The sequence below is a fragment of the Vanacampus margaritifer genome, chromosome 3 (genome assembly GCF_051991255.1).
Source record: "Vanacampus margaritifer isolate UIUO_Vmar chromosome 3, RoL_Vmar_1.0, whole genome shotgun sequence".
Taxonomy (NCBI): Eukaryota; Metazoa; Chordata; class Actinopteri; order Syngnathiformes; family Syngnathidae; genus Vanacampus; species Vanacampus margaritifer.
In genome coordinates, this window is record NC_135434.1 from 27,644,152 (window position 1) to 27,657,725 (window position 13,574).

At 36.9% G+C, this 13,574-nt stretch overlaps 1 protein-coding gene across 6 annotated transcripts in view; it reads left to right on the forward strand.

Moving 5' to 3' along the window:
• LOC144049067 (histone-lysine N-methyltransferase EHMT1-like) overlaps positions 1-11,478 on the forward strand; it is a 53,388-nt gene extending 41,910 nt beyond the window's left edge. For 5 of the 6 annotated variants that reach the window (XM_077561674.1, XM_077561672.1, XM_077561675.1 and 2 more), the window contains 7 exons: positions 4,690-4,834; positions 6,038-6,115; positions 6,251-6,366; positions 7,525-7,611; positions 7,698-7,776; positions 10,056-10,231; positions 10,413-11,478. In XM_077561674.1, the coding sequence (XP_077417800.1) occupies positions 4,690-4,834; positions 6,038-6,115; positions 6,251-6,366; positions 7,525-7,611; positions 7,698-7,776; positions 10,056-10,231; positions 10,413-10,527 (796 nt within the window). In that variant the 3' untranslated portion in view covers positions 10,528-11,478. Of the gene's footprint in view, positions 1-4,689; positions 4,835-6,037; positions 6,116-6,250; positions 6,367-7,524; positions 7,612-7,697; positions 7,777-10,055; positions 10,232-10,412 lie in introns of those variants that run through there. The other variant, XR_013293470.1, reaches the window with a different exon arrangement.
• Positions 11,479-13,574: the final 2,096 nt, after the last annotated feature.

Below are 13,574 nucleotides of genomic sequence, written 5' to 3' on the forward strand. Positions count from 1 at the left end.
CTAATAGTAAAATGGTCACAAGATGGTGGCCGACACTGGAATTGGCTGATGTTATTTTGTGTTTTTTATACTTTATTTATAGATTTTCAGTTTAAAGAACAAACAGTCCAACAAAAAAACTGACAAAAATTATTAAACAAACCCCCCTAACCCCCAAGGCCTAAAGCAGAAAGGGGGAAAAACGGGTACTTGACATCAAAAGACTTATGCTACGAGAGATAGGGACCTGATGGGGAAAAAATAATACTCCACAAAACAGCTAAAAGTGAGCTGACAGAAGGAGGAGAACAGTTTCATGAAAGGGACATGTTCTGCACAAACTCCATAAAAGGAGTCTAAGTTTGGACAAAACTGTCCCGCAGGTTCATCCGGTTATGTCGCATTTTTTCAAATGGTATTACTGACAGTACCCCTTCGACCCACTGCCTAAACGAGGGAGGGTTTCCTGACTTCCATTGTAAAAGGATTTGCCTCCGAGCTAGCAAAGTAAGAAAAGCTACAGCATTTGCTTGTGGAGCAGAAATTCCCAGCCCACCTGTTGGAAGCACCCCAAAGACTGCAACTATTGGGTCAGGACTGACTGATCTGCCACAAATAGAGGACACAGCTTCAAAAACTCCAATCCAGAAGTCAGTCAGTGAATTGCACAGCCAAAACATATGTCCTAAGGTCGCTGGGCCGAGCCCACACCTTGGGCACACAGGATTATTACCGTGGTAAATCTTTGCCAGTTTCTCAGGCGAGAAGTGCAAATGATGAACAATTTGAAACTGTATAAGGCCATGTTTCAGGCACATAGAAGTGGTATGTATGCGCTTCAAGTTGCGTTGCCATACCTCATCAGAGAGCAGAGTACCCAGGTCTTCAGCTCTTATCACACGAAGGTGGGTCAATATCCAGAATTATTTTATAGATTGCTAATACCACACCATTCGCTTCAGGATCTCGGCCCATGATGATGTCTATTGCACTTTTTGGAAGCAAAGTGGGAAATGGAAAAGTTTTCTCCGCAAAGCTACGTACTTGCAAGTATCTGAAAAAGTGGCTACTGGACAAATTATGTTATTTTTGTAATGCGCTGAATGAAACAAATGGGCCATTGATAAAGAGATTGGCGTAAAATATTAGACGGTTCCTGTGCCACAATTCAAAGGCAATGTTCATCTGTGATGGAGGAAACGTGATTTTGTGCCAATGGAAACAGCGTAAGCGGTTGATTAAAATGGAAATGATTCCTAAATTGAAACCAAGTTTTTAAACTATTTCTGACTACTGTAGTCATTCCTTGAAGACTAACATTAATGGTCAGCGGGATACTCATGAGAGAAATGGGTGAACAGTGAGAATCAAGGTCAAGTTCCAAGCCTGTCCATGACGGACCGGATTTGTTCGCATATGTTGAAATCCAGTGTGTCAGTTTGGAAATATTAGCCAACCAATAATAGAATTAAAAATTCGGAAGACCAAACCCTCCCTTTTGTCTGGGCATCTCCAACAAAGATCTCTGGATTCGTGGGATTGATTTATCTCATGGTTGGTTATAGGAGCATCAAGGGAGGCCCTGTCTTCTACCACAATTTCTTGCAGTTGTAAATTGTCCAGAAAGGTTTGGATTTCTGCAACTTCTGGAGATTCCGACGTGCAGAATTCTTCATAATATGCTTTAAATCTGTCATTAATGGTCCGGGGATCTGTAGTGGTTAGAACTGATGAGGTATGTATTTCAGGGATAGCTCTACGGGCTGTTTGTTGCTTTAATTGATGACTCAACAATTTTCCTGCCTTATCATTATGTTCATAGTATGTTTGCTTTGTTTTTTTAAAGTAACTGTTTAGTTTGTTTTATAGAGAGGTTGTCATATTCTGCTTGCAGTAGGAGTTGTTTCTTATAAAGAGCAGGTGAAAAATTCTGTGCAAGTTTGTTGTCATGGTCAAATATCATTTGGGCTAATTCCTTAAGTCATTTGGTTTGATTTGTACTTTTATGGGCTACATATGAAATAGTCTGCCCTCTAAGATAGGCTTTGAGTGATTCCCATATAGTAGAATACGACATACCAGGGTTGCTGTTTACTTGTAGATAAAAATCTATCTCCTCGGAAATAAACTTTGTAAAGGAACTGGATCAAACTGCCACGAGCAGTTGGTTACGAGGGAGAGCCCTGCGATCAATCAAATAAAAAACTGTTCTTGAATATGAAAGATGTACCGGTGAAAAGAAGGAGAACTGTTTAGACGTTAAATTAGAATGTCTCCAAAGGTCAAGCAAATTATGTTTGCATAAACGAAGAAATCAGTAAGCTTGATTTTGACACAGACCTATTACGCATTGGGTGTGATTTGTCTAATGTTGGTTGTAGTGTGCAGTTGAAATCTCCACCCAATATCAGCAGATGTGAAGTGAGCTCAGGTAGTTTGCCTATAAGGCTAGAGAAAAACTCTGGATTGTCCCAGTTAGGGCCATACAAATTAACAAGGGCAACTAAGTTACCATACAGTTTACCAGTCACAATGATAAACCGTCCATTGTTGTCTAACAACTCATTAATTGGTACAAATGGAATACCTTTTCTTATCAATATTGCCACTCCCCTAGACCTATCTCCATAATTGGAGTGAAATATATAATCAATCCAACCCTTCTTCAACTTTGCATGCTCATTAGACCTTAGGTGGGTCTCCTGAAGGTACATAATGTCTGGTGCCAGCGCTTTTAGATGTGTAAGAACCCTGTTACGTTTAATAGGATGTTGTATCCCTTTAATGTTCCAACTTATGAATCTGATTGAATCCAAAATTGATGTATTAGTCATTTTCCCATTGCTTTGAATAACAAATGTTGCGCTGCCACCAGCTTTGAAGCTAAAAACACATCACTGGTCCTCACCAAGAAAATTCGAACAGAGCATACCCATAGAACTAACAGACAATAACTACACAGAACACACAAATAAAATCAAAATGGCCTTGGCAACCCTTGCCGACCTGTCCTAAACAGCCAGGTCGCACTAGCCTTACCAAACACAAGGCTAAACCCTATCATAAATGAGGTTTATTAACACTAGACCACAAACTAGAACCCTGCAGAACTTAGTGACATGAATAAGCGAGGCAGCTTTATGGCTTTTGTGAAACAAAAACAGAAAATTAAACCAAAATTACGTAATAATATAATACGTAATAATAATAATAATAATAATAATAATAATAAAAATAATAAGCGATAATAATACAATAATACTAAAAAATATATGTAATATGTTTTCCATCTTATATAATATAATAGTAATAATAATAATAACAATGATAACAGTAATAATAATAACAGCAACAAAAACTAATGGGGGGGGGGAATAAATAAATAATGATGATGGGCAACTTAAGTATGTATGCTCACACATAGAATGGAGGATTCATACAGCCAGCGAATGGAATAATTGTAAATAATATAGTCCTTACAAGACCTTTACTCGCTGGAAGTTGTTCCCCGTGGAGCAAAAGTCTCATTTATATAAGTCTGGGCTTCCTCCGGTGACGCGAATATCCGGTCCCGATTGTCGTGACTGATGCGTAGGCAGGCTGGGTAAATTATACCAAAGCGAACCCCCTCTAATCCACGGAGCTGCCGTCTCACGCCGTTGTACCCCGCTCGGACTTTGGCCACTTGTGTTGTGAAGTCCGGGTACACAGAGACAGTCATCCCATCCACGTTGACCTGTTGTTTCTCCCTGGCGAGGTGAAGAATATTGGCGCGGTCCTTGAAGAAGTGCATGCGAGCCACAATCATAATCAGGTCGGTCTCCTTGCTTGGGTGCCGGCTGCAGCGAGCGGTGGGATCTCTCCAGCAGTGGTGCTTCCGCAAGGCTAAACGCCTTCTGGAGCAGCGCCGCTACGGCAACAGTAGAACTTTCATGATTTTCCGGCACCCCGACGATCCGAATGTTGTTCCTTCAGGACCTCGCCTCCAAGTCCTCACATTTCTCCTGTAATGAATCCGATTGAGCCTTGATGAGCCACCTCACGTTGCAGCGAAATTATATCGTCCGTGCATGACGATAAACTCCTCTCCATTTCGCTGGTGGTGCTTTTCAGCGTGGCTAACTCCGTAGCAACCGTGCTCTGTAATTCGGATTTTATAACTGTGATGTCTGCTCTGAATCCCTCCATTTCCTTCTCCAGCACCCTTCTGATTTTGGATTTTATCACGCTGCCAATCTTGTCGCGCAGTCACATAAGTAGCTCTTGTTTGAAGGCTTGAGTGGTCAGTGTCGCAGTTCCGTCGTCTGGGGCTGTTTTATCACTTTCATCCGGGGATGAGCTGGGGCCACCAGGCCTCGCATGCAACAAAGTTGCATTGCGTGTTTTCGAAGACTTGCCAGCCATTTGTCGCCCTTTGACTTGAGTGCAAAATCAAAATACAACTCAAAGACTAAAACAAAAGCGCAGTCTGTCAAAAAAGTGCCATTTTTGAATGAAAGTTCTGCGGAGCTCAACCAGACACGTCTACTCCATTACTCGGCTCAACATCGCTCCCGCTGATGTTGGTTTCGGTCGCCATCACGAGTACTGATTCCTTAAAATAAGCACAGGTATCAGCCCGATACCTGGTATTGGTATTCACCCATCCCTATTGAATATGATTATTATTTCAGGTCTATTCTTAACATTATACCTGTTTTCTTCTTTTAGGGACATTTCTCGGGGCTATGAGAAGGTTCCCATAAACTGCGTTAATGGTGTTGACAATGAGCCATATCCTGGAAACTTTAAATACATACCAGACAACTGTGTCACTTCCTCAGTGAACATTAACAAGGACATAACTCAACTACAGGTAAGTTTTCAGCACTGAATAATGGAGAAGTAATAATACAAATGGAGATACTTTAAACAAAACGAGAAAACAGTATGGATGAACACCTGCTTCAATCGGTTTGTTTGAGATGGAGAGACAGGGAGGACAAGGGAGAGATAGGATGAGGGAGGGATGGAGAGAGAAGCATGAGAAATCATCAACACCACCACACTGGCAAAGTGTTCCACACATGTCCAACTCAGACCTAGGACACGCTGGAGGAAGCATTTCTCACATCTAGTCTTGGTTTCCCCTGGAAATGGTGGACAAAAACACTGAAGTCAGCCCATGCCTAATTTGATAGTTTCCCCTACGACCTGCTTCGGGATATGTGGAGGAAAGTAGATCTATGCATTTGCAAGTACATTCTGACACAAATCCAGCCAATCCAGATTGGAAATGTTATCTGAATTAGGTAGTATTGTGTACAGTCAAAGTATGTATACTTATGACAGTATTTTCAAGCATTCTGTTTTTGCTTTATCATTATGGGTCAATATGTTAAGTGCTGTATTCCTATGCCCTGACGGACCATATTTGTTTGTATGTTTGAGCTGAATATTACCACTAATGGTAATGCCACATCTGTGGTCAGAGTGATAGAATCTTGGATGCAAGCTAAGACACTTATTTTGAGACAGAGTAAACAGATGTACTATTTCATAATTTACAGTATGTAGTAGTGCTGTCACTATTGAATATTTTTAGAGTCGGTTAATCTATTAATTATTCAATTGATTAATCGACTAATCTGATTTTGCATTGAAGTGTTTTACAAAATAATTCCCCCGATAACTGTTTGGAAAACAATGACCGATCTGGTAACATAATACAACATCAATCCACCTTTTTTTTCCCTTAAATTACTAATACAAAATAAACACCAATCACTGGTTAATTAAGTAAAAACTGATGTTTACAAATGCCGTATTTTGATTAAACACAGAAGATAATCAGTCTTCTTTCATGAAAGACTACAGAAATCAGTGAACAATTACTGTTGATATGCTGAAATCACAGGATTTAGACCATTTTAATTTTTTTTAAATGTCTCCAAACAATTACTCTATTATTAAAATAGTTGTCGATTAATTTGATAATCGACTACTTGTCGATTAATCAATAAATTTTGACAGCTCTAGTATGTAGTTCATGTAATAGCTCTTTAATTGTTTTATTTAGCATTGCAGTTGCACAGATGACTGCTCATCCAATACCTGCGCGTGTGGTCAGCTCAGTCTGCAATGTTGGTATGACAGTGTAAGTTTGACACATAACAAAATGTTTCCTCAGTTTTATGGAGTGTACATGTAACATCCTTATTATGATTATGTCACCAGAAACAATTCTAAAAAAAAAAATACTACTGCTAATAATAATAATGTGTCTACGTAGGAGGGCCGCCTGTTGCTGGACTTCTGTCAGCAGGATCCTCCAGTGCTGTTTGAGTGTAACCATGCCTGCTCATGCTGGAGGACCTGCAAAAATAGAGTTGTTCAAAATGGAGTGAAGTGAGACAATCTACAGTAAATTGCTGTCAAGCAATTGCCGCAAACATTTGTTGCTTTATTAAATGCTTCTAGGTTTATAATTCTCCTTCATTCAACTCTACGGGATATCTCACTAAATATCCTTGAAGTAGCTGTGCTGAAAGGTCCTAACTGTACCAATTGCTATCACAGTCAGTTTTCCCTACTGCTAGTTGGAAAAATAGTTTTATCGGGAAATCGCTCGCCACCTCACAATTTCAATTGATTACATATCAGATGGCTCTAATTATGTTTGATTATGGATGGATATTTTTATAATTTATATATTTGTTTTCTTACTGTAGTTAATAACTTTTACAACAATATTTGTGCCCTACTCTGTGAATAACTCACGGATTGCTGCTCCCATATGTATGCATGTTTTTTGGAGTTGTTTTGTGTTTTCTGAGCGACATTGTGGTAGTTAACAAGTATGAAAAACCACAGCCAAGTATTTTTGCAATATGAGTTACATTGGCATGGATCTGTGGTACAATGGTTGTTTCCCAATCCAGAGGTTGTGGGTTAGTCTTAAAGAATACAGTATAAAGACACTAAATATTAAATAATCATTCAAACTTGTTGGATAATATCATGAATATACAGGACCAGTGTTGGTTCTAGCGGGGCCATCACAACATGGCTCCCGGTGGCCCTGCACAAAGAGGCTTAATGTCAGAACCTGCGGACATTTGTTCGTTTGATATTTATGTATTGTTTTTTTATTTGTTTAGGTTTTATTACAGTCTTACTGCACACAAACAGGCACATCACTAACATGTATGCATGTTAGAGCCCTGACTTAGAGGCATATTTTTCTCCAAAATGTTGTTTGAAACTTGAAAAGTTTGTAAAACTAGTCGTTCTTAATTTGAGGTTGCACTGTATTATTATTTATATTTACCAAAATGTAAATGCTTTATTCATACTGCAGGGCATGATGCCCTATTTTGATTATTATTAGATATCTTAACAAAGTGCTTCCTAGCATGTGGAATAGTAATATTAACTAAAGAACACCTTTCAGAGATTTTTGCATGTTACCTCTCCCTGATAATATTCAATACATTTAAATTTGAAACATTTTGTCTGATGAAATTCGGTAATTCTTTGTTATTTTATGCTACTTTTTGTTTCTAGAGTCCGACTTCAGCTCTTCAAAACAAAGAGAATGGGCTGGGGAGTGAGAGTCATGCAGGATGTCCCTCAGGGGACATTTATTTGCGAGTGAGGAAAATGTTATGAAATTAACACATTGAATTTGGTAGCTTACTTTTAACATGTATGTAAATTGTCCTTTCCCATTTTCACAGGTATGTTGGTGAAATCATCACAGACACAGAAGCTAACACAAGAGAGAATGATTCTTTCCTCTTTACACTTAACGATAAGGTGGGTTGACAATCGCTACCCCGGGATTACACCGCATACGTGCACGTTGCGTCTCTGCTCTGCTGTGTCTTGACTGCGTGCTCCGGACACGTCAATTTTATGAACAATACTCACCGGCTGTGCACAGCTTCGTCGATGATAACTTCCCGCCGTGTAATGCGTGATCGCGCGCGATAATGTAGCATTAAAAACGACAAACACACAAAGTCTGTGCTCAACAGAGAAGCAGAAAGAGAGGTGGACTTCAATTAAACTCACCGTCCGCTCCCACAGCTTCTACTATGACGTTCCTTGCAGCATCCATTTTTCGGTTGTCCAAATAAAAAGGATGTGCCGTGTCATATATATAATCCACCTCCATTATAAATCTCACCTCATCCATGTTCACTGCAGTGAATTACGCGTTAAGCATTATGGCGTTTTGCTGACATGATTGCGAAATAGTATCTGGTGAGTATTTTATTCTGAAAAGTAAGCAGAATTATTTATTTTTAAACTGCGTCAGTCTTCCTGTCCCGCCCAATGTGTTCTGTGCTAGTTTGCCATTTGACGGATGCCAACGGACGTGTCTTCCGGCAAAAATAGAAAAAAGAAGGGAAAAAAATTATATATGTGTATATATATATATATATATATATATATATATATATATATATGTGTATATATATATATGTATATGTGTATATATATATATGTATATGTGTATATATATATATGTATATGTGTATATATATATATGTATATGTGTATATATATATATGTATATGTATGTATGTATATATGTATATATATATATGTATATACATATATACGTATATATGTGTATATGTATATGTATATACGTATATATGTGTATATGTATATGTATATACGTATATATGTGTATATGTATATACGTGTATATGTGTATATGTATATGTATATACGTATATATGTGTATATATATATATGTATATACGTATATATGTGTATATATATATATGTATATACGTATATATGTGTATATATATATATGTATATACGTATATATGTGTATATATATATATGTATATACATATATATATGTATATACATATATACGTATATACATATACATATATATACATATATACATACATATACATACATATATACATACATATATACATATACACACATATATATATATATACATATATACACACTAAGAAACAGTGATGTATAGTAGTTACGGAGAAACCAAAACTTTCTGAAGCAGTGAATCAATATGAAGCAATGTGTCGAAATGATTCAGTGTTATGGAGCATTTGCCACAAATCAGTGTAGTGAGTCATGATACTGTTTCACCACTGCTTTCTGTACCACTAAAGCAATTGTGTTGAAATGGGTCAGTGCTTCGAGGCATTTGACCCAATTCAGTGTGGTGACATCTGCTGGATAAAAGTATATTTCATTTACATTTAGCAAAAGGGCAAAGCGTAATTAAAAAATAAGACCCTCTTGTGTCAGTTTTTACTGAAAAAGTGACATGCTTGTGCAACAAAAACTGATGATGGTATTTGAATAAAATGCTTGTGACACTGGGACGGGGATTTGGGTGTTTCACGAAAAACATTTCTGCAGCATTTGGTTTTTATGACCTCTCCAGCTTTGGAGAAGATATTTTCGGTTATTTGATTTATATTATAAATCAGTGTGTGAATGAATGCCTATGTGCAATTGCAAATTAATCTATTGTGTAATAATTCACCTCCGCTGTAAAAGAAAAAGAAAAAAAGAGGTGATATTTACGTGAAAAAACCTAGTGACGTTTTTTTAATTATATTATACATTTTACAAGGAGAGTTTTGGGTACATTTTCCCAGTTTATTTATTTTAAAAAGTTACTCAACTGTTGAGGAGCGAACTCATGACCTTCATCTTGGTAGGCAGACACTCTATCATGTGAGCCATATTCGTCTTGTTGTTTGCCATTATAAGCTAATGCATTTCTGGTGACTAAACGAGCAAGAAAATGGCTGGAAGGTACGAGGATTCCACCTGACACCAGCAACATAGCAGGAGTGGTGTGGCTCAGCTCCTAGCGTGGCTGTCACCCAACCTGAAGGTTGTGGGTTCGTGCCTCAGCCCCTAATAAGATATACTCTGAACACTTCTTGTAAAATGTACTTAATTTTGGAGTGAAAACACTTTACTAGCGCTTGACACCTGCCAAGCGTCTGCCGAGCGTGACGTCACAAATGTTTAGAACACAGACATTGAGATTAAGTAAATATTGTTGTGTTTGTCACCCTCTGCAGGTAGATGACATACACTGCATTGATGCAAGACTTTTTGGTAACATCGGCCGCTTCATTAACCATCTGTGTGAGCCCAACCTGTTGGCCGTGAAGATATTCACCATGCATCAGGATTTGCGGTTCCCTAGGATTGCCTTCTTCTCCAGCAGAACCATTAAAGCTGGTGACCAGATCGGGTCAGTGATATTACTGTCTGTTGAGCCCTACTGACCTAGTACTGCCTATACTCTTGAAACAGTACGAAAATGAACTATGTATAATGTTCTTAATTTTGTGTTGTTTGCTTTTTAGATCTTTTTAGGTAAGTACTGTTAAAATTACCAGAGCATAACATATTTCGGTCCTTCTCTTCATCAGGTTTGACTATGGTGATCATTACTGGATGGTGAAGAGTAGATACTTAAGCTGCAAGTGTAGTTCACCCAAGTGCCGCTACCATTTTGGAAGACAGACATCGATGACCACATTGTAGTATAGCAGGAATTTCTCTTTCTGTATATAGAACATGTACTATTTGGAGAGAGAAAAACTGTAGTAATTTGATTAATCTACAAAAGTATTATTCAGCATTAATTTATGAAGCATTTCACTCAATTTCCCTCTTCTGTTTTTTTAACAAGATGACACTATGATGGGGTGGTATGGACAAACTGTCTCTCTTTATATGATCTGTTGGTTTTAGCATTCATCTGACAATAGACACTGTTGTTAATTCTGGATATGAATGTAGGCATGGTGATGATAATGATACAAGAGCCAAAATAATGTCAAAACGTATTAGTACAACAGCTTGCCAGAAAAGTGCAAGTATATTCATATGCTTGTAAAAAAACAAAGTATAAGTCAACTTTAAACATATGTTGACCATAATATGTTGTATGTGACCTCACTAGTATAAACATGACATTATGATTAATATTACATTTGTGGAATATGAGTTATGAAGCAAAATCCAACTGTATTTGTCCATCTTAGGGCGGCCATTTTGCCACTTGCTGTCGACTGAACATGACATCAATGTTGCTCAGCAGCTCAGCTTCAGAAAACAGTTGAGCTCTGATTGGTATGCTTAACTCATATTCCACAAGTGTAATATTAATCAGAATGTCATGTTTAGACTAGTGAGGTCACATTTAACATATTATTGTCAAGATTGTTTTTTTATTTTGGGTTGACTTCCCCCTTTAAGCAAATGTTAAACATTCAATATGTGGAAAAATATGAAATATTCAATAATTTGATAAGCATTTCATTCTTTTTAAAGACATCTTAACAAAAATTGTTCAAAGGTAAAGAACAATTTAACTCAAAAAGTGGAAAATGGATTGAACATATTAAATATATTTTGTAACACTTGGTCAAGAACATGAAAATTGTAACTCTCCTGCAAGTACTTGGGATCTAATAAAGACTTTTATTCTATGCATTGAATCTACAATATTACATAATTTGGACATCATTTTGTGAGCGTGTTAAAGCACCCCCCATCACATCCCTTACCACCCCATCACAATAAAACATGACGGGGTGGTAAAATTCACCCTAAAATGGCTGTTGTTCTACATGTGGTCAAGTTCCTGACCTAAGAGAATACTTTCAATTGAATATATAATTTTCTTTACATTAATAGTGTAGAATTTTTTTTTAAACAACAGTTTCCCCTATAAATATTGCGTGACGGGGTGGTTGGATTGAGCTTGATGGACTTCATCTAACATGGGGGAGAAAAAGAATGTCAGAACTTGCCTTCTTTCTTCCTGGCTGCTGCAGAGGTTTAAATAAAAAAAAATTGGCTTTCTTTTTGTGATGTCACTAAATCAACAGTCAGTAATTTATAGGCAAAACTGGTGTGACAGGATGGTAAGATAAACTGAGGGGCGCACACAAATAATAAATTTTTTATATACATATATATACAGTCAGTGACACTTACACTCATGGAAAAAAAGGTTTGATAAAAATCTTTACTGTATCTGGTGATATTTTGGATGCAAATGTGATAATACGGACATATGAAAATGGCAATGTACTTGTGTACTTGTGAAAGTGATTAAAACTGTCACACTAAAAAAATAGTATTCAGGCTATTTAATTGTATATCATTTTAGCAACGATGAAATCAAAACCTTTAACCTTTAAAAGCACGCATCAGTAAATTTTTGGTTCCTTATATAGACTTTATCAAATGTGGACTTAAATGGGAGCTGGTAGAATGATTCATATTAAACACAACCTGTTTGTTTCTGTCATAATTTTATTATTTTAGTTTTGATATACATGTATACATTGCTGAGTGTATATTCTATATTGAACAGTCAATGACTTCACTGACCACTGACTGGTTGGTTCATGACTGCCAACCACCTTTTACTAAGTCATGTAGCAGTTGTGTTTGAGTTTGTCAAATGCATATAGCCACATTAAGAAAAAAACTTTCATCATGAAATTTATAGCCTACACTGTTTTTTGAATAATGATATAATTTGATACTGTTTATTGAATAAGCAAACACTGCCAAGTCACTCCAACAAATATACGCTGTTATGTGAGCGACGAGCGAAGGTAGTGGGGGCTGGTGGTGTGCTGGGGTAGACCACACACAAGAGACGTAACGTTTTTTGTTGTTTTTAAATTACTTATGCGAGGAAAAATGGTTTTATTTTTATTTTTTAAATAACACTTATTGAACATAGACGAATAATACAAATACCAGTCAATACAATTTACATGAATCACATAAAATAAAAAACTGGGGGGTGAAAACATAAACAATAACATTCAGGTAACTCCAAGAGTTGTTTGTTTAATAATTCTGCATGGATATTGATTATTTTTCTTACTTTCATGTTTTTTTTTATATTATCAAATGACATTTCTTGTTCGTTACAAATTTAAGAGACTTAAAATAATTGTCCATTTCAATCCACAATAATTTTAATAAAGGTTTCAAGTTTAGAAATTTACATTTATGGATACAAAATGTTGCCAATAAAACATACACATTAACCAAAGTTGACAATTTTTTCTTCTTGGATTCAAAAAGATTTATGTTTTTACCATCCAATATAATCTTGTTTTGATTCACACACACAAAATAATTTTCAATATCCTCCCAAAAAGCAGCATTAATGGGGACGAGAGACTTTTTTCCACACAAAAAACAATACACAAACTCTCGCTGAGATAACATTTGTGTTACAAAAACCAAAAACTAAAATAAAACAGCAAGATTTAGATGTTTTTATGCAGTTTCACATCAACGATTTTGAGACCTCTTCACAAACCATTGTCTGTATTCAAGTCCTTCAAAATTGACAAAGAAGCAAAGTGTGACTGCAATTCAACTTTAAACAAAACAATGGATGCTTTCTATTTTGCATCGTGGACGAGAAACATCGTTTGATTTGTGTCACGCGCCAGTGACGTGAGGAAGGAATGGGGTTTATGCCACGGAGGAGGCCAGACTTCCGACTTCCTGGTTTTCACTTAACAGCTTTGATTTCGTTTCTGTTTACGACG